This window comes from Dendrobates tinctorius, unplaced genomic scaffold, assembly GCF_039654945.1.
Source record: "Dendrobates tinctorius isolate UK_male_01 unplaced genomic scaffold, ASM3965494v1 ptg000068l, whole genome shotgun sequence".
Lineage (NCBI taxonomy): Eukaryota > Metazoa > Chordata > Amphibia > Anura > Dendrobatidae > Dendrobates > Dendrobates tinctorius.
In genome coordinates, this window is record NW_027361736.1 from 2,869,535 (window position 1) to 2,895,192 (window position 25,658).

At 43.1% G+C, this 25,658-nt stretch overlaps 1 protein-coding gene and 1 long non-coding RNA gene across 6 annotated transcripts in view; one reads left to right on the forward strand and one right to left on the reverse strand.

The window, feature by feature from the left end:
• Positions 1-11,632, reverse strand: part of LOC141095167 (uncharacterized) — a 41,752-nt gene extending 30,120 nt beyond the window's left edge. Inside the window, exon 1 of the long non-coding RNA XR_012233324.1 lies at positions 11,497-11,632. This is a non-coding gene — a long non-coding RNA (uncharacterized lncRNA). The remainder of the gene's footprint in view (positions 1-11,496) is intronic.
• Positions 1-25,658, forward strand: part of ADK (adenosine kinase) — a 569,255-nt gene that overhangs the window by 291,953 nt on the left and 251,644 nt on the right. For all 5 annotated transcript variants that reach the window (XM_073581043.1, XM_073581046.1, XM_073581045.1 and 2 more), the window contains one exon: positions 8,498-8,576. In XM_073581043.1, coding sequence (XP_073437144.1) covers positions 8,498-8,576 — 79 coding nt within the window. The remainder of the gene's footprint in view (positions 1-8,497; positions 8,577-25,658) is intronic.

Here is a 25,658-nt window from a genome sequence, read left to right on the forward strand (position 1 = left end):
TCGCTTGTCTTACCATCTTCCGGCCCAGTGTGTCATCACCTGGATTTGGGGGAGTGGCTGACATTCCCCCAACAACGACCTCTGCGAGCAAATCATTCTAAGGTTGTCAGAACTGGTCTTGTTGCTGCTGCTGTTGGAGCTGGTGCTGCTGAAGCTGTTGCATAAGCAGTTGACTTGTCTCTTGCTGGGTTTTCACAAGGTGCTTAATCGGATCCTCCGTGCTGTCTGACGTCGCTTCCCTGCTTTTGGCCGACTTCACTCAGGACAAGCGGTTTGTCCACAGCCGTCACACATGCTTCCTGGGGATATTGGCCACACTTCTAGCACCAACTGTGGTAGAGCGGCTCACTTGGCTTCACATAGAGGTAGGACAAAGGAACACTGTCTCATTAAGGCACAATCTGGTTTATTAATGGTGCTACATAAGCTAGTGCAGAGTTAGCAATAATAATCAAGGTCTTTCTGGCCTAAGGAAAAAAAACCATAACATACAGCACAGTCAGTTTTGTGGCTCTCCGCCCGTTCAGGAAAATTCACATTGTATATAATGGTTCAGCTTTTTTGTCAGGACAAATAGCACTGGAGTTCCACTCTCCATGTTTGCCGAACACTGCCTCAGAATGCCGACTATTTAAACACCAGAACCACACACTGGGGTGGAGATAAGGTGGACAACCTCCCACCCACTCTATGGTTTTCCACAAAAACCTAGCCCTTAAAATGACTTATTAACCCCTCTCAGCACATAATGTGCTGGAGCAAATTTCTGGGTTTCAAATCACTGATGCAAATAGTCTCTGTGAAACATATCACCCCTCCAGCAATTTGCCATTGACTTTCACAGGTTGTTTTTCGGCAGCAGGAAAAGGGATTTTGGTTTGAGTTGAGGGGAAAATGGATGTTCAAAATACAGGGTTATTCTTGAGCAAAACCTGTTGCAGTCTGTCAGTGAAGTGAGACTGGGACGGATGTTCACCTTCCAACAAGACAATAACCCAATGCGTACAGCTAAAGCAACACTTGAATGGTTTAAGGGGAGATGTGTAAATGTTTTGGAATGGCTTAAGGCCCTGTCACACACAGCGATCTCGCTAGCCAGATCGCTGTGTGACGGGGATCAGGACTGGCCCCCCTGCCGGTTATCGCTGATCGTGCAGCATCGGCCGGGGACGTTTTTCGATCGCTGGACTGCCGCTGGCTGTGTGTGGCAACGAGAGACCAGTGATCAGCGACGCTGGTTTCTAATGTAAACCTTGGGTATCCCGGAGCTGCGGCTCCTGGATTCCCGACGTTTACATTAGAAACCACGTCCAGCGTCGCTGGTCCTGATCGCTGGAGGGGCTGTCTAACTATGTCCCAGCGACCCCATCATGTCGGATCGTTGGTGGGATCGCTGGGACATCGTTATGTGTAACGGGGGCTTTAGTCCAAGCCCAGACCTTAATCCCGTTAAGACTCTGTGGTCAGATTTGTTAACCAGAGTAAACCATTTAACTTGAATTAGCTGGAGAAGTTTTGCCTGGATGAATGTGCAAAAATCCCAGTGGCAAAATGAGGCTCTACAAAGCAGGGCTGTGGACTCGATAAGCCAAACCTCCAACTCCTGAATTTCTCTGACTCCTGACTCCACAGCACTGCCTCGCTACTAAAGCATGTACAGTGGGTACGAAAAGTATTCAGACCTCTTTAAATTTTTCACTTTTTGTTTCATTGCATCCATTTCGTAAATTCTAAAAAGTTCATTTTTTTTCTCATTAATGTACACTCTTCACCCCATCTTGACTGGAAAAAAACAAATGTAGAAAGTTTTGCAAATTTATTAAAAAAAGAAAAACTGAAATATCACATTGTCATAAGTACTCAGACTCTTTGATCAGTATTAAGTAGAAGCATCCTTTTGAGTTAGTACAGCCATGAGTCGTCTTGGGAATAATGCAATAAGTTTTTCACACCTGGATTTGGTGATCCTCTGCCATTCTTCCTTGCAGATCCTCTCCAGTTCCGTCAGGTTGGATGGTGAGCGTTGGTGAACAGCCATTTTCAGATCTCTCCAGACATGCTCAGTTAGGTCAGGGCTCTGGCTGGGCCAGTCAAGAATGGTCACAGAGTTGTTCTGAAGCCACTCCTTTGTTATTTTAGCTGTGTGCTTAGGGTCTTTGTCTTGTTGGAAGGTGAACCTTTGGCCAAGTCTGAGGTCCAGAGCACTCTGGAAGAGGTTTTCGTCCAGGATATCTCTGTACTTGGCCATATTCATTTTTCCTTCAATTGCAACCAGTCGTCCTGTCACTGCAGCTGAAATACATCCCCATAGCATGATGCTGCCACCACCATGTTTCACTGTTGGGATTGTATTGGGCAGGTGATGAGCAGTGCCTGGTTTTCTCCACACATACCGCTTAGAATGATCACCAAAAAGTTTTATCTTTGTCTCATCAGACCAGAGAATCTTATGTCTCATAGTCTGGGAGCCCTTCATGTGTTTTTTTTTTTTTTTAGTGAACTCTATGCGGGATTTCACATGTCTTGCACTGAGGAGAGGCTTCCATTTGGCAACTCTGCCATAAAGGCCCTACTGTTGGAGGGCTGCAGTGATAGTTGACTTTGTGAACGTTCTCCCTACTGCATCTGTGGAGCTCAGCCACAGTGCTCTTGGGGTTCCTCTTTACCTTTCTCACCAAGGCTCTTCTCCCACAATTGCTTAGTTTGGCTGGATGGCCAGGTCTAGGAAGACTTCCAGTGGTCCCGAACCTTCCATGTGAGGATTATGGAGGCCACTGTGCTCTTAGGAACCTTGAGTAGTGCAGAAATTCTTTTGTAACCTTGACCAGATGTGTGCCTTGCCACAATTCTGTCTCTGAGCTCCTTGGCCAGTTCCTTTGACCTCATGATTCTCATTTGGTCTGACATGCACTCTGAGGTCTTATATAGACAGGTGTGTGCCTTTACAAATCAAGTCCTATTAGTTTAAACTCAGCTGGACTCCAATGAAGAAGTAGACCCATCTCAATGAGAATCACAAGGAAATGGACAGCATGTGACTTAAATATGAGTGAACAAAGGGTCTGAATACTTATGACCATGTGATATTTCAGTTTTTCTTTTAATAAATTTGCACAAATTTTTACGTTTGTTTTTTTTTCTGCCAAGATGGGGTGAGTGTACATTAATGAGAAAAAATGAACTTTTTTTAATTTACCAAATGTCTGCAATGAAACAGTGAAAAATGTAAAAGGGTCTGAATACTTTCCGTACCCACTGTATATAAAGTGCAGCACAGATTCATCTAAACTAAAAGCATAGATCCTTAGATCAGGGGCAGAACAGATATTTTTAAGACATTTAATAACTTTCACAAATTGTTCTGAAAAAAATCTACAGCACATCCTGCGTTGAACCACTGTAGCCAATTTATATATACAAATGAAAGTATGTATCTGCCACGCCCACTCCACATAGCCCCACCCAATCACAAAGCATCTTTCATTTCACCAGAGCTGTTTAAAAGGAGCTGAGCTGTGATTGGTTGCTATGAGCAACAGTTTTCCCACTCCACTACACGTCAGCAGACACTGACCGGGTGGGAGAAATCTAGTATTCCTGGGAACATAAGCTCCCAGCCATTTTCTGCCCCCCCCAGAAAGGAGCAGAGAGCACATGAAAGAAATGACTCACCCCCTCCCTGCCCATATACCCATTCCCATAGTCCCATCTTCCCTCTTAAAGTGATCTCCGGTATGGAAATCAGGGCAAATCCCTCAGCACTCTGATTCTAACCCCAGGCTTTTATTAAAGGGATCATTGGTATGGAAGTCAGGGAAAATCCACTCTGCGCTTTGGTACTGACCCCAGGCCTCTCTTAAAGGGACCCCCCGGTATGGAAGTTAGGACCGTTCCACTAAGCGCTCTGGTTCTGACCCCAAGCTGACGGGGCGATGTGGCATATTAGGGGTAGTAGTCCAGTGGCTCTGACAGGATGATGTGGGATATTAGTGGTAGTAGTCCAGTAGCTCTGGCTGTCAGGATGATGTGGCATATTAGGGGTAGTAGTCCGGTGGCTCTGACGGGATGATGTGGGATTTTAGGGGTAGTAGTCCGGTGGCTCTGGCTGAAGGGATGATGTGGGATATTATGGTTAGTAGTCCAGTGGCTCTGGCTGATGAGATGATGTGGGGTGTTAGGGATAGTAGTCCGGTGGCTCTGGCTAATGGGATGATGTGGGATATTAGGGGTAGAAGTCGGTTGGCTCTGACGGGATGATGTGGGATATTAGGGGTAGTTGTCGGGTGGCTGACAGGATGATGTGGGATATTAGTGGTAGTAGTCCAGTGCCTCTGGCTGACTGGATGATGTGGGACATTAGGGGTAGTAGTCCGGTGGCTGACGGGATGATGTAGGATATTAGTGGTAGTAGTCTGGTGGCTCTGGCTGATGGGAGATATTAGGGGTAGATGTCTGGTGGCTCTGGCTGATGGGATGATTTGGGACATTAGGGGTAGTAATCAGGTGGCACTGACTGGATGATGTGGGATATTAGTGGTAGTAGTCAGGTGGCTCTGGCTGATGGGATGATGTGGGAGTTATAGAGAGATGTATAGATATAACCATTATAATCTCACCTAGCCAAATCAGTTCTCATGCTTTGCACTGATGAGGGGCCAATAGCCTGAAACACCATGTCTGCAAATTTGAGATTCTGATTTGGCTTTTATCCTAAGTCATATTACAAGACTCGTTAAAGGGTTGATTGTGACTTGTAGGATCGCTACTACCAACAGGTTGCACTATAGAATTCAAGTCCTCTTTCACTCTGAAGAGGCAATCTGCATGCAGGTTTATGAAAATTAATGTTTAAACTGTATTTTGTGATCAAATCGTAGATGTGTGATTTGTTTGGCTGCTTTCTTGCTGAAGGGGGCAAGTTTACCTTTCAAATGGTGTATCATTTGTGTGTGTGGGTGCATTATGAACGGAGATACAAAGTAATCACCGAAAAACAGTGTTTAGAAGTAATAGAATAGATTAAACTTTGTACAGTAGAAAAATCATACATGTACCGTAATCTGCACCAAAAAAGTAGCTAAAAAAATGCAGCATTTTTTTTTACTGCTAATAGAGCAGGTTACGAAAATGCTGTGTGAACATGGCTTTATTCTTTCTCCTGGGATTTCTCAGCCTGCAGTTATTCTCTTCTGCATAGCAGCTTCCAGTGTTCATTGCACTTGCCAGTTGTCTTATTTTTTCTGTGAAAGATGACCCTGTCGTATTTCCCCTATGAAATTTATAGAGGGCAAGCAGAGGAGGAAGAGTCAGAGTGGCGGGGGCTGTGGCGAGTTATTTTTGGTGTTTGGAACTTGAAGCTGGAGCATTTCATCCTACTTATAATGAGTCTTCTAGAAAAAGTGGTCCTGTTGCTCTGAGTGGGTATGCAGCAACTAATCATCCGTGGAGCACCACATCAGATGCTCAATTAAGCAACTAAAGCTCTGAACTAAAAGTAAGATGGTGAGGCAGTACCACGGGTGTTATTACTGCAGCGCTGCTAACCTTTTGTATACAGATGATTTCTAAAACCCCACACTGCTAGTAATGGATAATGTAAAGCACTTGTAAGCGCTGCACTCATTGCCTAGGAGACCGGCCACCACAAGTAGACTGCATGCAGCAGTGTCTGGTAACCTAGGCAGTGCGCTATCAAACTATTAATCCCGCTGTTCTTGAGAAGGGAGGGGATTTTTAATAAGTGGTACATTGTAAAGTTGCTTGTTTTACAAGGACTTTGCATATTTATCAATTTAACCCCTTAGTTACTAAGCCGATTTTGACCTTAATGACCAAGCTCAATTTTTGAATTCTGACCAGTGTCCGTTTGAGGTAAGAACTCTGGAATGCTTCAATATATTCCAGTGATAATTATTTTTGTTTGTTTTTTCGTGTCACATTGTACTTTGTTAGCGGTAAATTTAGGTTTATATGTCTTTGCGTTTGTCAAAATATTTGAATTTTGGGAAAAATTTAGCTATGTGAGAGTTTAAAAATTGCTAAGTTTTTATATCAATAAACCAGTTACCGTAGTCATGCTGTACAAAATAATTACATGTTTCTATAGGCCCTAATTAATTTGTGTGCTCCCGTACATGTATGGCCTTATTGTCTGCCTATATTATAAAAAAAATGATAATGAATCCTGGCACAAGTGGGATAAAGAAGAATCTTTGTATCTGTACACTGTAATAGTGAGACCAGGAAATCGGTCCTGTACTAAAGCCAACCTCCCTGCAGATGGGGAAGCAGTGTTGTCATGGCGATAACAGCATGTTTTCTGTACATGTAATCACACAATACATATGGCACATTCATCTCCTCTGCACCGCCTGCTGATCTGTCATATGTTACTTTTTATGTCTGCTCAATTCCTATCATATATTCCTTTCCAACCAGAGGAATTTGCATTTCTGCAGTTCTACGAGATACGATCTGAAGAAGTTTCTTAGCTGTAGTAATTTAGAGAATCAACGCACAAAAATTCTTGCGTGATGTTAAGGTGGGCATTATGTGGTCTCCCTAGCTCTTAAACTTATGGCATGTAAATATGCCATAGGTATAATGGATGTGTGTATCTGAAGAGCTAGTCCTTGCTAGGCCACTGTCCGTGGCCCATGGTTATAACTCCCAATCAGAAGAATGGAGAGAGCTGCATTTGTGCTACCACCTCTCCAGGGACCCTGATCTCCAGATGGATGTGGGGCCACATCTATTATATCTTGTCGTGTTCTGTGGTTAGGCCACAGGTGTATCAGATGGGGAAGCCGCTGTCATCTATCACTGCTGGTAATGTGCTGAGAAAGCATCTCAGAAAAAGAAGCCATTCTCACCAATACCTGGTAACAAAACTAATGCGCTGCAGGATACCTTGGCTGTCTGATCATGGCCTAAAGCTTATAATGCCCAATGGACCCATTGACTAAGGATGTTGGGATCTACAAAGGTGTCACTTATATTGTTGATAAAGCTACCTGTAGAGCTATTTTTGATGTGTGAATATTACATGGATTCTCCTGATGGTGCCATATATGAATAAAGCTTTAGGCCAAGTAAAGACGGCCCTAGTATGAGTCTGATTCTACAGAACAGTCTGCAGTCTGGCTATTACGTGGCTGGCTAAATGTGTCTCACGCGTTGGGGTGAATTCTCAAGCCAGTCTTGTTCTCAATTGTGTCCCTGTACAGCTTCGCCCATTCCTCCACATCATGGATGGGCACACAAACTATGTACCATTTGCCACAATTGAAACTAGCACGGTCTTGATTGCAAAACAGATATAGCAAGATCATGTACCTGTTTTGTCCCCCCAGATCTACAGTGCACTGGCCTATTCGCTTACACTGGTCTGTGTGCTCATATTGATATTATACTAAAAGCAATTTAGTCTGGGGTTCTAGAGGTTAAGTACACTTAGGCTATGTTCACATGTTGCATTTTTGCTGCATTTTTAGTTCCAATAAACTGAATTTAACAGTACCAGCAAAAGCTTAATGTCAAACAAAATCTCATGCACACACTTGTTTTTTTCCTAAATGATTTGGAAATCTGCTGTTTTTATTTTTTGCAGCCTTTTTTCACCCATAAATGAGAGAGTGCAAAAAAAGCAGCCAAAACGTTGCCCTGCATTTGCAGCACGTTTGGTGAGGAAAAACGCAGTCAAAGCAGGATGTGAGGCACACATTTTTTTTCTTCCCCAAGTTTAAATCATAACATAATGTCTTGGTATCCTCATGTGAGCAGGTCTGTTATATTAGTACATCAACCTGAGTATTTCAATGCCTGACCAATATGTGAAAGTAGACAATGCCCAACCAACTCAATTCTCTGCCAATGTGATTAGTAACCAATTCCTGACCAACTTAATGCCCTGCCTATGTTTTAGGTAAACTGTGCCCAACCAACTCAATGCCCTGCCAATGATTTAGGTAACCAATGCCTGACCAACTTCATGCCCTGCCAAAGTGTTAGGTAAACTATGCCAAACCAACTCAGTGCCCTGTTATTGTGATAGGTAAACACTGCCTGGCCAATTCAACTAAACTAAACCCTAGCAGTGCTTCATAGTGTTAAATAGGATTTTCTTGTAAATCGGGATATGTATAGAAAAGAGGGAGTGCTTCTGGAAAATATCTGCTTGTTACTGATGAGCGGTACTCTGGCTTCATGTGTAGTAACTGTTTTGTGGGCAAAGAATCTCATCCTCTTTGTGTTTTTTGTTTTGTTTTTTTTTTTGGGGGGGAGATATTTGTCTCTGTGCCAGCGTAGCTTATGTGCAGATTGTTCTTTTCCAGTCTCTTAATTGCTTCTACGCTTGGTTTTCTCAGCTCACACCTTGTAAAGAAACTAATGTCTAGCGTACACTACTGACCCAAATTCCGACCCCACAGTTGTAGAATTTGGCTTCTAACCTCAGTATCTGACTTGTAACTAACCCATCTCTTGCGCTTTCTTACAGGTTTGAAGAATTGGTGAAAAGGTTCAAAGTTGATTATCACGCTGGCGGATCCACTCAGAATTCTGTGAAAGTGGCACAGGTTGGTTCCCTATCACTTAGTATGAAATCTTTTTTATCTAACATTCTGAAGATTATCATATCACATTCATTATCTGGAGTCAGTAGGAAAATCTAAAGATGACATCAGTAAAAGTGGCTAAATGCCCTAGGCCATGCCATAAGAAGATGGCAGCCATGCCATAAGAATATGGCAGCGGTACTTAATATATCACAGTGGCCTCAGGTTACAACACTGTTAGCAGATGATGGTCTTTGTTCAGCCGTTGTAAAGTGAAATCCATACAATCCAGTACTGTTGTATGTGCAATTGGCAGGAAGATTTAGCCAGTCGGCGTGTTTTATGTAAAGTGGATCGGTCACCAGATTTCACAATACAAACTGTACATTATTATTACACTTGTTGAGACTTGGTGCATTCATTTTGAAAATCCGTGTAAGAGCGGCTGTATAATCTGACTGTAAGATCCTGGTATGACCCAAGTATAAAATAAAATGTATGAGTCCAAGTGTACTAGGTTTCCTTCTACCGAGCCTGACAGCTTCTACTGAGCAATGTGTGCTCTCAGCAGCAGGAGGGACACTGAGGAGCTTGCAGTTCTGCTCCCTAGGTGGATGAGCTTGAGCTAAACATTCTAAAACAAAATGATTGCCATCCTGAAATGGATTTTCCAAGTAAATACAGCAGCTTAACTTCTTAAATGCAGCTGGCAATCGAGACCGCATGACTTAGGGCAGGGTTCCCCAACTCCAGTCCTCAAGGCCCACCAACAGATCATGTTTTCAGTATTTCCTTTGTATTGTTCAGGTGATAATTGCTTCACCTGTGCAATACAAAGGAAATCCTGAAAAAATGACCTGTTGGTGGGCCTTGAGGACTGGAGTTGGGGAACCCTGACTTAGAGGATCTCTCAAGTCACCAGTTTTTGCTCATTTTATTCCTGCTCCACCCCTGAGAATTTTTTTTTTTTGTGGTTTTAAAATCCGCAATACGTTCCAGAAGTAGAAGTCATATTTTTCTTATAGTGCTAATTTTTATGGTCTTTACAAATGGGCCTGTCTTAATCCCTTCGCGCCGCTTCCCATTTTCGTTTTTGTATTTCTATTTTTCTCTCCCCTTCTTCCCAGAGCCATAACTTTATTTTTCTGTCAATATGGCCATGTGAGGGCTTTTTTTTTGCGGTACAAGTTGTACTTTTGAACGACACCATCGGTTTTACCATATGTGTACTCAAAAACAGGAAAGAAATTCCAAGTCCAGTTAAACTGCAGAAAAGTGCAATTCTACAACGGTTATTTGGATTTTTTTTTTTAATCATGTTCACTAAATGCTAAAACTGACCTGCCATTATGATTCTCCAGGTCATTACGAGTTCATAGACATCAAACATGTCTAGGTTCTTTTTTTAGGTGTATACAAACACAACCACCAGCTATAAAGCTGGAGGAAAAAACATTGCGTAGCCCCCCAAAAAATGTTAAAGATAAAAAAATCTTTATTGAAGAAATATAGTTAAAAAATATAAGATATTAAATGCAAATGCTAATCAAGCTTGTGGAACTCAAGAGTAAAAAACACCGGAATAAATCATGCAAATGAGTAATGGCAAAGAAGAATACCTGTAGTTCAGACCAGAAAATCCATAAAGTTTTTTATAAAAAATTTTCGATACATGAAATTAATGAAAACACATAATATCCACATATCAAAGTGCATAGTGCAAAAAAAAAAATATTTAAACAGTGAAAAAATATTACATCTCACATAATGAAAACATAATTAGAACAGATATCTGGCACCTGAACCGCAGATTATAACGTGTAGGTTAATCCAAAATGCTGCAGAGCCTTCATTGAATTCTAGTGCACGCAAGCACTTCATTTCAGATACACATTCATTTGCACTATATTTTTTGGTTGCTGCTTTTTCATTTCTTTTTGGTTTATGGTATCTCATTATTATTTATGTGCAAGCAAGCACTTTATTGTAGGAGATATATCCTTTACCTAGAATTCATTGAAGGCTCTGCAGCATTTTGCAGCAACCAAAAAAAAGTAAGGCTACTTTCAGACTTGCGTTAGGATGCACAGAGCAGGGCTGCCGCTAAGCACCGCCCCGGCCACGCCTCCTCCGGTCAGCTCCTCCTATGGGCGCATGACGCTGCATGCGATCAGCGTACCCTATATTTAGCGTTGGGTACGCTGACCGTGCGCTGGTATGATTTTGCCGGCGCATGCGCCCTTTTGGCTGCGTTTTTGGTGAATAAAACTAACTTTATTAAACATTTACTGTAGACAAAATGAATACTATACAAAAAAAAAAAACAGCAAAAGCTCTAAGGGTATGTGTCCACAATCAGTAAACTCTGGATGCTGCGTACATCCGCAGCATCCAACCCGCAGCAGCCAGATGTTACAGCATAGTGGATGGGATGAACACATGTGGAATCACCTGCGTAAGTTGGCAGCACATTAGACAGAGCACATGTCCGCTGCGTCCAAAGTGCTGCCATTTACGGATCGTCTGCACATACCCTAAAAAATGGGTATATTGAGAGCAGTGTTTTTACTGCCAAGAGAGCAGGCTTTGGCAGCAAAAAAAAAAAATGCACCAAAAATGCTGACTCAAATGCGCCAAAAACGCTGATTCCTATGCACACCTGTACTATATATGTGTATGGTTTACCCTTATTTCACATGGGAATTCATTTATTTCTATATAATCCCTCATTCAGCAGACAATATCCCTGTCTTGTGTCACCCAGACTGTAGTGACAGGAGGTTGCCCTGTCACATTACAAGCAGTGATTAGTGACTGTGGTCAGAGCTGATGCTGATCGCTGCTGTATGTGGCTGCAATCCTGATCCTGCAGCGATCAGCACAGAGCTCCGGACCACAGTGAGTAAATCACTGCACTCTGACCTGTTGTTGCTGCTCTTACCAGGTTCTGTGGCTTCACTTAGGCATATCCATTCTCAGGACAGTGCTAGGAGCAGCCGTGATCAGGACTCTGGAGGCATCTTCCTGGCTGTCACTGTGCTGTAATCGGCCCCTCCCCCACACTCTCAACTTTTAATCTAACTGCAGGGAGAAAGAGACAGGGGGGCTCAAGGGGCTTTGCGAGAGACACTCCAAGACTTAAGAGCAATGCACAGCATTATTCACTGCTGTACACCCTCTGGGCAATTGATAAATGGGCTGCAGATGCAAGGTGTGGGTACCCCTACCCCTACCCCTTTGTAGGTGGGGGTCTAAGGCATCTGCCTGTCCCAAACACCGGCCCTGCCTGGCAGCATCCATAGTATGTAACGATAGCTGGTAGCGTAAACTGGTCCAGATGGGTGGCGAGTGCCAGGAAGATTGCTGTTTCACATTGCGTTGTGTATGAAAGCATTACAAATGTTATGGCTAAGATAGTGGACAAGGCAGCCAAAATATCAAATTATTCTCCCATGAAGAAATGATTTGCTGAGGCCAGAGTTTAGACAAACTGCCGCTTATTTTGCTGACTTTCTGCCGTCGGCTTTGTGTATACAAACAGCCTCGGACTGGTGAATTTTCTAAATGTCACCACTTCACAAAACAGGTCACAGTCCCCCTAAAGCAGCTGACTTTCTAGTAAATGTTGGGTCTGAACTTCCCAGGTTGCAGAGGCAGAGAGCGGGACGTCAGTTAAGGTACTGTCACACTTAGCGATGTACCAGCGATCCCGACCAGCGATATGACGCGGTCAGGATCGCTGGCACATTGCTAAGTGGTCGCTAGTGAGCTGCCACACAGGCAGATCTCACTAGCGACATCGCTGGGGACGTGGATCGCTACTTACCTGTCACACCAGGCGATCCTGCGTCCTCCCGCCCGGCTCCACGCGTCGCTCGTCGTCACAGCAGGAAGCGCCGCAGGAAGCTGACGACGAGAAACAGTCCTGAACGTTCTCGCGCGATCAGCGATAAGCAACGGGGGAGCCGGTCGTAGGTAAGTATCAGACACAGAGATATCGCTAGCAATATCGCTATAACGTCACTAGTTATAGCGATATTGCTAGCGATATCTCTTAGTGTGACATGCCCTTTAGTTACTATACCTGGGCAACGCTGGGCTCTTCAGCTAGTAGACAGAGAGATAAACAGTACAGACCAAAAGTTTGGAGGCACCTTCTCACTCAAAGCGTTTTCTTTATTTTCATGACTATGAAAATTGTAGATTCACTCTGAAGGCATCAAAACTATGAAGTAACACATGTGGAATTATATAATTAACGAAAGTGTGAAACAACTGAAAATACTGTGTGTCTTATATTCTAGGTTCTTCAAAGTAGCCACCTTTTTGCTTTGATTACTGCTTTGCACACTCTTGGCATTCTCTTGATGAGCTTCAAGAGGTAGTCACCGGAAATGGTTTTCAATTCACAGGTGTGCCCTGTCAGGTTTAATAAGAGGGATTTCTTGCCTTATAAATGGGGTTGGGACCATCAGATCTTTTGTGCAGAAGTCTGGTGGATACACAGCTGATAGTCCTACTGAATAGACTGTTAGCTGCTTTTTTCTTGCCATAATGCAAATTATAAGTAAAGAAAAACGAGTGGCCATCATTACTTTAAGAAATGAAGGTCAGTCAGTCCGAAAAATTGGGAAAACTTTGCAAGTGTCCCCAAGTGCAGTGGCAAAAACCATCAAGCGTTACAAAGAAACTGGCTCACATGAGGACCGCCCCAGGAAAGGAAGACCAAGAGTCACCTCTGCTGCGGAGGATAAGTTCATCCGAGTCACCAGCCTCAGAAATCTCAGGTTAACAGCAGCTCAGATTAGAGACCAGGTCAGTGCCACACAGAGTTCTAGCAGCAGACACATCTCTACAACAACTGTTAAAAGGAGACTTTGTGCAGCAGGCCTTCATGGTAAAATAGCTGCTAGGAAACCACTGCTAAGGACAGGCAACAAGCAGAAGAGACTTGTTTGGGCTAAAGAACACAAGGATTGGACATTAGACCAGTGGAAATCTGTGCTTTGGTCTGATGAGTCCAAATTTGAGATCTTTGGTTCCAACCACCATGTCTTTGTGGGACGCAGAAAAGGTGAACGGATGAACTCTACATGCCTGGTTCCCACCGTGAAGCATTGAGAAGGTGGTGTGGGGGTGCTTTGCTGGTGACATTGTTGGGGATTTATTCAAGATTGAAGGCATACTGAACCAGCATGGCTACCACAGCATCTTGCAGCGGCATGCTATTCCATCTGGTTTGCGTTTAGTTGGACCATCATTTATTTTTCAACAGGACAATGACCCCTATCACACCTCCAGGCTGTGTAAGGGCTATTTGACCAAGAAGGAGAGTGATGGGGTGCTACGCCAGATGACCTGGCCTCCACAGTCGCCAGACCTGAACCCTATCAAGATGGTTTGGGGTGAGCTGGACCGCAGAGTGAAGGCAAAAGGGCCAACAAGTGCTAAGCATCTCTGGGAACTCCTTCAAGACTGTTGGAAGACCTTTTCCGGTGACTACCTCTTGAAGCTCATCAAGAGAATGCCAAGAGTGTGCTACTTTGAAGAACCTACAATATAAGACATATTTTCAGTTGTTTCACACTTTTTTGTTAATTATATTATTCCACATGTGTTAATTCATAGTTTTGATGCCTTCAGAGTGAATCTACAATTTGTCATGAAAATAAAGAAAACTCTTTGAATGAGAAGGTGTGTCCAAACTTTTGGTCTGTACTGTATAAATACGTGTGTGTGTGTGTGTGTGTGTGTGTGTGTGTGTGTGTGTGTGTGTGTGTGTGTGTATATAAAATACATCCAGTTTACTGCTTAGGTATAGTGTAATCAAATGATTTCTGTAGACACATTTAATATGTATACGTTGGAAGAGTAAAAGCAGAGTGTGAACAGGGTGATAGATATTTAATTAATTTACAAAGATTAAAAGCATGACTCCTTTTCAGTGTGAATAATTGTAGTGACTGTGTCTCTAGCTCCATTACCTTTCATAAGTTGGCGTAGTAGTTGCTCCACAAGGTCTGAGCTGACAGTACGTTTAGGCCATGAATTCCCATCCATTTATTGAATCTTGTACATTCTTGCCAGAATTTCAGTTCTCCTTCCCCTTTTGTGTTCATCCCACCCCCACTTATCCCCTGACTCCACGTCATCACTCACACATCGGTTCTGCTAGAAAGCATTTGTCCCTGGGAACGTTGCCATCCTGGATATAGTGAGCCGGGCTGGGGCTGCTTACAGTCCTGGGAAAAGCAGTATAAAGTTGTGCAGATTTCCTTTCTGTACATTGATGAGGGGGCATTGTGCCAACTAAACTTGCCATAATAGAGCTGCTATTTATTCTATCAGTTCTTTGTATAAAATAACCACGTGCTGGATTTTCCAGGCAAAATAAGAACTAAAAATCATTTCAGTTTTCCCATAAGTTATTTTAATTGCGCTTTATTTAAAGAGTAACTGTAGTTTTACTTTTTATTTCTTAAATCAATAGTACACATAAAAATAAGCAACCTTTGGAATATATCTTATCGGAGAAATCTGCTTCTTTCTCTGCCAGAATTGATCAGTCATTATCAAAATTTGCATTTTTGAGGTACAGTCAGGATTCAGTGACACCAACGTTCCCATTGCTAAGATAGTAGATGGCGGCTGCTACTGGTTGGGATTCTAAGCTAGCCGGGAGGAGATATACAGTCATGGCCAAAAGTATTGACACCCCTGCAATTCTGTCAGATAATATTCAGTTTCTTCCTGAAAATGATTGCAAACACAAATTCTTTGGTATTATTATCTTCATTTAATTTGTCTTAAATGAAAAAACACAAAAGAGAATGAAGCAAAAAGCAAAACATTGATCATTTCACACAAAACTCCAAAAATGGGCCGGACAAAAGTATTGGCACCCTCAGCCTAATACTTGGTTGCACAACCTTTAGCCAAAATAACTGCGACCAACCGCTTCCGGTAACCATCAATGAGTTTCTTACAATGCTCTGCTGGAATTTTAGACCATTCTTCTTTGGCAAACTACTCCAGGTCCCTGATATTTGAAGGGTGCCTTCTCCAAACTGCCATTTTTAGATCTCTCCACAGGTGTTCTATGGGATTCAGGTCTGGACTCATTGCTGGCCACCTTAGAAGTCTCCAGTGCTTTCTCTCAAACCATTTTCTAGTGCTTTTTGAAGTGTGTTTTGGGTTATTGTCCTGCTGGAAGACCCATGACCTCTGAGGTAGACCCAGCTTTCTCACACTGGGCCCTAAATTATGCTGCAAAATGTGTTGGTAGTCTTCTGACTTCATAATGCCATGCACACGGTCAAGCAGTCCAGTGCCAGAGGCAGCAAAGCAACCCCAAAACATCAGGGAACCTCTGCCATGTTTGACTGTAGGGACCGTGTACTTTTCTTTGAATGCCTCTTTTTTCTCCTGTAAACTCTATGTTGATGCTTTTACCCTAAAAGCTCTACTTTTGTCTCATCTGACCAAAGAACATTCTTCCAAAATGTTTTAGGCTTTTTCAGGAAAGTTTTGGCAAACTCCAGCCTGGCTTTTTTTGTCTCGGGGTAAGAAGTGGAGTCTTCCTGGGTCTCCTACCATACATTCCCTTTTCATTCAGATGCCGACGGATAGTACGGGTTGACACCGTTGTACCCTCGGACTGCAGGGCAGCTTGAACTTGTTTGGATGTTAGTGGAGGTTCTTTATCCAACATCCGCACAATCTTGCGTTGAAATCTCTTGTCAATTTTTATTTTCCGGCCACATCTAGGGAGGTTAGCCACAGTGCCATGGGCTTTAGACTTCTTGATGACACTGCGCACAGTAGACACAGGAACATTCAGGTCTTTGGAGATGGACTTGTAGCCTTGAGATTGCTCATGCTTCCTCACAATTTGGTTTCTCAAGTCCTCAGACAGTTCTTTGGTCTTCTTTCTTTTCTCCATGCTCAATGTGGTACACACAAGGACACAGGACAGAGGTTGAGTCAACTTTAATCCATGTCAACTGGCTGCAAGTGTGATTTAGTTATTGCCAACACCTGTTAGGTGCCACAGGTAAGTTACAGGTGCTGTTAATTACACAAATTAGAGAAGCATCACATGATTTTTCGCACAGTGCCAATACTTTTGTCCACCCTCTTTTTTATGTTTGGTGTGGAATTATATCCAATTTGGCTTTAGGACAATTCTTTTTGTGTTTTTTCATTTAAGACATATTAAATGAAGATAATAATACCAAAGAATTTGTGTTTGCAATCATTTTCAGGAAGAAACTGAGTATTATCTGACAGAATTGCAGGGGTGTCAATACTTTTGGCCATGACTGTAGGCTGAGCTCCTCCCCTCCTATCTGAATGGATGTGATCAGTAGCAGCCGCCATCTCCTATCTCAGTAATGGTCTGTAAATGCATGTTGGGGTCTCCCGCACTTCATCATGGGTGTGCTGCTCCTTTGTCATTTGACCCTTATCATTGTTCTGTCGTTTACCTCTTTGCTTCGGGTTTCTCCTGCGGTATACACATGCAATGCCATAGACTGGTTATAGATGGACTTACGATTGATGTGCTATGTGTTCTTATACTGCTATTATACGTTATCTTTCTATAGTAAGTAGCAAAAACTTAAAGAAAAAACGCACAGAAAAAACAGCACTAAACTGTTGACTGCAGTCTGAATCAGTCCTGAATATGAAGCAAACCACATAATGATGAGCTAGGTGGTGCATGAAAATGTGTTGTATACCAAGTGTGTTCAATATTGAAAAAAGAAATCGCACTCACCATTGCTTCTTAGAAAAAGTTAATGTCCTTTATTCCATGTGACGGGGCAACCCTTTAACATGCAGGGGGAGCGGGGAAGTGAAGGACGACAACAGCTGTTTTGCGCCTATCAGTTCTTCTGCGGGTCCAAGCCAATATTATCTGTGGAGGAAAGGACCCGTTCCTCCCACGTTACCAATGTGACATAACTACACAGGCACAGCTCTCCGGCGCCTCCTTCGTCTCTCAGGTCAGTAAGGGAACTGCACTTAGAGCAAATGGCCGCCGGGGAGGATGTCCTGTTACCCGCTGAGTATTCTAAGATGCGTAATCAGAGTAAAAGCATCAGCCCAAGATTAATTTTATGGTGTAATTGCCTTAAGGGCGCACTAGATAATTACAGAAATATACAGTAAGCTATACAATAGAATTGCAGTAGATTTGCAGTCAGAGTAAATTATAGCAATAAGGGTACAAGACTTAGCGATATTAAGCTGGAGGTCAATTTACCAGATTGTAGGTTGCATGTGGGTGCCGGGAGCTCTGCAGTCCACAGGTACAAGAATCTTAGTTGCCAGACAGACCCCAAAGCGTGGGCCGCTGCTCCCCTTGGCAGATCTGTCCCCAGTTCGTTTCTTAGATCATCATCGTCTGGTTCTTCTGTGAGAGAGTCTCTGCCATGTGCTGCTAGTTCTTAAGCACGCTAGGCTCCTCCCACTGTGTTAGAGGGTGGGCTAATAATCTCCACCCTTTAGCTCCCTGCAGAACTTATTCCCAATATCTAAGAATGGGGGTAACTTTCAACAGCATGATCGGATCAGGACACATAAGAGGTACCAGTAAATGCGGTTTGTTTTGCCTGTCGTGTGGAGAGCAAACATGGCCCCATTGGGTCGCTGTGGAGGGCCAATCTCTATATCTCAGGACCCAGAGCCCTCACCGACTCAGGAGTCGCACTGCCAGATGCGCGATTTCCTCAGGGTCACTCGGATATTTTTCATGAGTCCATAACTCCAAAGATGTGCTCATAATCCATGATCCTAGGATGGAGTCGGGTTGGCTGGGAGAGACCATGGATGTATATTTCTGTGTCTAGCTGACAGGTATATTCTAATTGACGCCCCCAGGCACCTTCCTGCCCCATGCTGACGTGGCTCCTACTTAAGCTTTGAAGTTCTGTTTTGGGCCTTATTATCATACTAAAAGACCTTGCTATTCAGCATTGGAGCACTAAATATTGTTTTCTTCAATATGCTTACAGGCCCTGGCAGGGGGGGTAGGAGCAGTTAACGCCTTCATCACATTATCATTCTATATTTTGTGGGACAACAGGTCTCTTCTGACGTTACTTTGGATCTTTCATTTCCTGGTCACATACAAGTCCTCTATTGGGGTTGATTAATTATTCTTCCCAGGATTCTCTTCCCTTGGATCCATTTTGTGTACACCTTTCTAACCCTTTATTTAAATTGTATAATAGCATTAATATCTTATTTTTTATTTTCTGAATGTAGTACGCCTGTCTTTTTGGACATGTTTTGGCTAACACACGCAGACTGAAGCAAACTATGTACATTAAGTGATCCATACTAGATCCTTTAGTGTGCATAGGCTGCCATGGTTCTTAGCTGTGTGAATCTAGGTTACACAGGACAATGCAGCACAAGAATGATGATTTATTTTTTTTATTTTTTTTTGTGCTCCATAAAAGATCATTTCCTCTGATGAGCAAGCATTTTACTCATACGTCAAGTCATCAAAAGCCTGTTCACAGAGTAAGCACTATAATTGTCAAACTAGAATTTTTGGCAAATCTCATTCATGATTATCTTAGAATGGTAGGGATTCATTTTCAGCAGAAGGCACTTGGCACAAGTCTTGATACAAAATAAGGTACAGTTTATTGCATTTCTCCACACACCAAATGAAAAATGCGCTCTCCAACAGAAGAAAATCAAAACCTAATAACAGCTTTTCTTTAGCCCAAAATGTATAATAAGTATCAGTCTTTTTGTCAGCGTAGGCCCAGTACATTAACAAGCTTGTACTCACACCACCGCACATTCATTAGTTGTCAGTCAGTCTGTAAAGCAACACTGGTTTCTCTTCAGCTCCACTACCACAGAGAAGTGTTCACCTCTCATACAGCCCACATTTGCTGGTCACTCGCCAACTCCAAAACATAGACTGCTCAGCTTCCCCCAGCTGACTGAACAACAAATGAAAAAAGGGCCTGGCTCTAGACATATAGCTAGCCAGGTGTACATAATCAGGACCTCCAGTGCCAGGTTTTAGGCTATGTGCACACGTGAGGAATTGCCGCGGCAATTCTGCAACTCCCTGCCGCAGAAAATCCACATGCGGAATTCCTGCGAAAAACTTGCGTTTTGCAAACGTAATTAGCTTGCAGAATGCTAGCGTTTTCCAAGCGATCTGTGGCATCACTTGGAAAACTGAAAGTTTGGTCACACTTGTCAAACATAGTGTTTGACAAGTGTGACCAACTTTTTACTATTGAGGCTGCCTATGCGGCATCAGTAGTAAAAGATATAATGTTAAAAATAATAATAAAAAATAAATAAAAAATCATGTTATTCTCCCCTTCCGGTGTCCCACGCAGCATTCCCGATGCTTGCGATGCGCCTGGCAAGTCCCATTCCCAGCGATGCCTTGCGACAATGACCCCAGATGACCTAGCATCACGCGAGACCGCTACGTCATCAAAGGTCATTGTCGCAAGGCATCACTGGGAATGGGAGTTGGCGGGAGCATCGCTGAGGCTTGGGAACACTGCGAGGGACGCCGGAAGGTGAGAATTTCACGATTTTTTTTATTTTAATTCTCTTTTTAACAGGGATATGGTACCCAGGGCCTGGAGGAGAGTCTCCTCTCCTCCAGACACTGGGTACCATCCGCACATTTTCCGCTTACTTTGCGCATGTTGGGCATAGCCACATGCGGAAAGTAAGCTGAACGATGCATTCCTATGTGTGCGGAATTGCCGCGATTCCGCAAAAAAAAGAGCATGCTGCATATTTTTCCGCGATGCGATTCCACCGTGGAAAAGTACGCAGCATTAGCACAGCATGTGCGGAATGCCATTGAATTCAATGGGCTGCTTATTGTATGCGTTTTCGCGGCAAAACACATAAAATCGCGGCAATTCCGCACGTGTGTACATAGCCTTAGCCTTTGTGAAAATAAATAATCTGGGACTAAAGCAACGTTTTAGTGGAAGCATTTTTTTTTTTTTTTTAACGTAACTCCTTCACAGCCTTTGACCTACCCCATACATATAAGCTTTCCACATATTGCCAATGGGTTTTTTGCCCATTCTACACGGTAAAACTTCTCCTGCTAGTTCAAGATAGGGGATTTCCTCTGGTGAGTAGCAATTTTAAAGTCTGACCACAGATTTTCAATTGGATTAAGGTCTGGGCTGGGACTAGGCCACTCCTAAACATTTACATGTTTCCTCTTAAACCACTCGAGTGTTTCTTTAGCAGTATAATTTTGTCATTGTCTCGTTGGAAGGTGAACCTCTGTCCCAGTCTCAAATTGCTGACAGACTGAAACAGGTTTTGCTCAAGAACATCCCTGTGTTTTGCACCTTCTGTATTCCCCTCAACTTGTACCATTTTCCCTTTCCCTGCTGCAGAAAAACATCCCCACAGCATGATGCTGGCACCACGTTTCACTGTGGGAATAGTGTTCTTGGGGTGATGATCTGTGTTGGTTTGGCGGCAGACATAACGTTTACCTTGGTGGCCAAAAAATTCAATTTGGTCTCAAATGAAATGTCCAACTCCAAAAAGCTTGTCGGCAGAGGGAAGCACGAAGTGCTCTAAAATTTCCTGGTAGATGGCCACGTTGACTTTGGTCTTGATAAAACACAGTGGACCTACACCAGCAGATGCCATAGCTCCACAATCCTTCACGGATTATGGAAACTTCACACTAGCCCTCAAGCAATTTGGATTGTTGCCTCTCCACGTTTTCCTCCAGACTTTGGGACCTTGATTTCCAAGGTCTAGTAAGAAGTATCCATAATCAATGATGGTTTCGTGAGCCATGTCCTCTGCTGCTGTAGGTCCACTGTGTTTTATCAAGGCCAAAGTCAGCACAGCCGTCGTCTATCAGGAAATTTTAGAGCACTTCATGCTTCCCTCTGCCGACAAGCTTTTGGAGATGGAAATTTCATTCTCCAGCTGGACTTGGCACCTGTCCACACTGCCAAAAGTACCAATACCTGGTTTAAAAACAACAGTATCACTGTGCTTGATGAGAGACACCAGACCCAACAAAGCAGACGAGCTGAAGGCTTCTATCAAAGCAACCTGGGCTTCCATAAAACCTCAGCAGTGCCACAGGCTGATCGACTCCATGCCTCGCTGCATTGATGCAGTAATTGATGCAAAAGGAGCCTCTACCAAGTATTAAGTGCATTTACTGAACATACATTTCAGTAGGCCAACATTTCGCATTTTAAAATCCTTTTTGAAGCTGGTATTATAAAGTATTCTTAATTTACTGAGATAATGACTTTTGGGTTTTTATTGGCTGTAAGCCATGATCATCAGCATTAACAGAAATAAACACTTGAAATATATCACTGTTTCTAATGACTCTATATAATGAGTTTCACTTTTTGTATTGAAGAACTGAAATAAATTAACTTTTTGATGATATTCTAATTTTGTGAGAAGCACCTGTATTTGGGGAGTGTCTCACATGTCTTTTGGCAAGCTCAAAACGAGCCTTATAATTCTTGTTTAAGTAAAGGCTTTTTTTCTGACCACTCTCCCATAAAGGCGACCTCTATGGAGTATAAAACTTATTGTGGTTGTATGGACAGATACTCAAGTCTCTGCCTGGTAACTCTGCAGCTCCTGCAAGGGTTACCTTTGGTCTCTCTGCTGCCTCTTTGATTAATGCCCTCCTTGCCCATGGTGAGAGTTTTTGAGAGTGTCCCTCTCTTGGCAGGTTTGTTGTATCACCATATTCTTTCTGTTAAATGATAATGGATTTGAGGGTGTTCCGGGGATCATCAGAGATTGGTATTTTTTTTATAACTCAACCCTTACTTGTGCTTCTCAACAACTCTGTCCCTGACTTGTTTGGAGGTTTCCTTGGTCTTCATGGTGGTGTTTGGTTAGTGATGCCTCTTGCATAATGGTTTTGCAGCCTTGGTGGCCTTTCAGAAACTGTGTGACAGACCATGTAGCACTTAGATTGCACACAGGTGGACTTCCTTTCACTAATCATGTGACTTTTGAAGGTAATTGCTTGCACCAAAATTTTTTAAAGGCTAACAAAGTCTAAATGATAGTACTAAATGAAAAGGTCCATATCAATGTGGCTTATTTAAACAAAGCAAAATAGTAAAGCAGAATTTTCAGGGAAATAGTGGCTGTAGAACTGAGTAAAATGTTTTTATTTTCTAACTTCTCATCTCCGTTGTGGAGAGATTAGCCTGTAAAGTTTAGAGTGGAGAGGTGCAAGAAGTATTAGTAATGATCCACAGCTCTGCTTTACCTGCCTTGTTTGTCATCTGTCATCAATATCTGTTCGGTTGTTGATGTGATTCCCAGCACCCCCATCAATCATCTGTTCTCCATAGCAGCAGCAGCTAGAACGGCCCAATCGCGGAGCTTCACAGCGCTGTCAAGGGTATCGTGCCTGCAGCCGGCTACTTCACAAGCTCTTCTTATTGATTTGAAAAGGTGGTGGATTTACATTATCAGGCCGCATACTCTTCCATTAACGGAGCTGTGCAGTGCAGCTCCACAACTGACTTGTTCCATGAACAGATGATTAGCAGAGGTGACAGGTGTCGTACCCCCCATGATCAGATATTGATGACTTGGGCATCAATGTAAAAGTCCCTGACAGCCCCGTTAAGTCCAATTGAGGACAATTTAGATTGCAAGACTCAACTGCTGTATTAGAAAAAGATTACTAGTGTTGATATTTTTGGAATAAGCAAATTATATCCTGTTGTCCTATAATATGTTTTACAATATTCAAATGTATTATACAGTATTATAATGTAGTATTTGTACTACAGCATTAATGTAAAACCTCTTCCTCTATTTTCTATGCTTTTAGCCTCCGTAACTGCATGAAGGGTTTAATTGGTTCAGTGATGACTCTAATGTATTTATTTCACTCACTTATCTAGTGCCATTAATTCCACAGCACCATACAGACATTATCTGCATCTACATTGTGCTTTGTGCGACCTGATCTTTATAGATAATGTGCGCTGTAGGATGCTTTGTTATCCACACTGCAGAGTGCCAATGGTTCAAGAGGACCAGTCCCCAGTGCCATTGTTTATATGGTAATAATGCAGAGCAGCCAAAAAAACACATCAGAGAACCCTGTGAGCAATGTGTCCTTGATAAAGATCATACAAACTAGCATGAAGTTAAAAGGCCCATATCTCATGGGAGCAGCAGGAATGATATATGAATGGCCACTTTAATACATGCAAATTACCTCTTCAGAGAGAAAAAGGGCTAAGGACTATAGTGCCACCTAATCCTACAAGTCAATATTGTGACTTTAGGTGGCACTATATTTCCTGCCCTCCTCTTCTCTGAAGAGATTTGCAAGTCAAATTCTTTGGTAAGCATTGCAAGGCCCAGAAGTCTTCCTATGTCAACTCTGCTCTCAAGACATAGATAAGCTTTACCCCTTAAGGCCCCTTTACATTTAGCGATGCACCAGCGATCCCAACCACGATACGACCCGGTCAGGATCGCTGGTGCATCGCTAAATGGTCGCTAGTGAGCTGCCAAACAGGCAGATCTCACCAGCGACACAGCAGCAGTAGTTACTTACCTTTCAGACGCGACGATGATGATTACGTCCTCCGCCTGCGTCCACGCGTCGCTCGTTGGCGCCAGCAGGAAGCAGCCACTGAGAAAGGGACCTCGACTATCTCACGCGATCACCGATAACCAGCGGGGGAGCCGGTCGGAGGTGAGTATCACACATAGCGATATCGCTAGCAATATCGCTGCTGCGTTACAAAATCGGTGACGCTTTAGCGATATTGCTAGCGATATCGCTATGTGTAAAGCCTCTTTTAGACCCTTTGTCAAAGGTCTCTCACCCAACCAAACAGTTCTATTCGTGCCTATCACTGATGAGGTGCAAATTCCCTGAAATATGTTAGCAAATGGAGTTTCTGGTTTGGCTTTCATCCCAACTCATGTTGCATAGCCCTTTTAAAGGATTGATTGCTACCTTCAATGGGTATCAGTTAAATTCCTGTACATTTTCTCTCTGAAGGGGATATTTGCAAAGTTAAATTCCCGAAGGAGTACAGCATGGCCTATAAGTCTCCATACACCAAGTTGGGCACTTTCCACAAGGAGAAATGTTATCCCTTAGACTTCATGTTCAATACAGTGTGCAAGTTTCTGTAACAAGCATTTACCATAACACGCTCAATATCTGCTGAGCGAATACATTTGAAAATCACAGAAAAATACATACTGTGGGGCCATCATCCTGTGTGTAAGCAAATATGGGAACAATCAAAGGCTGTTGAAGTCATTATAATATGTGGGAATTCATTATGCTGTATTTTGGAGCTGTGTGGAAGTCATTATACTATGTGGTAAACACTGTAGAGACCATTTTACTGCATGCAGCGCTGTGTGGGAGCCATTATACTGTGTGGCGGAGCCCTTATACTGTGTGGGGGTCATTAAACTTTGAAGAGGGATCTGTGTGGGCCACTATACTGTGTAGTGGGCTGTGTGTGGGCCACTATACTTTATGGGGGCCAATATAAAGTTTGAATGACTGCTTCTGAGCATATGTACTTTGCTGTTGGGCTGTGGGGGCCATCCTACTGTTCTGTGGGGTTGCCTGGGGGCACCTTACTGGGTTGAGGGACTGGGGACGCATCGTAATTGTGTGGGAGAACTATGGGACATCACTGTGTTGGAGTCACTGGGGGCACCATACTTTGTTGGAGGAAGGATAATTTTGGGACATCTTACTGTGCGAGAGGACTGCACTATGGAATAATTCATTGCATGGTTATAATACTGTACGTGTGGAAAAACTCACTGTGGGAATATCGTACTGTGAGCAACATTTTATTTGGCATCATATTTTATGGGGCCATGAATGGGTCATCGCAGTGGGTGAGAAAAATAGGGGCAAAATTACTTTTGTGCCACAATACATATACCTCTTTCTCTGTTTATAAAAGTTGAGAGGTACACCATTCTGTGACGAAGCCTATGTGCTGTTACCCAGCGGCGGAGCTAGGTGTTCAGCTTGTGTTGGAGAGGTGGTAAGGGCAGGGAGAGGGAAAACATGGT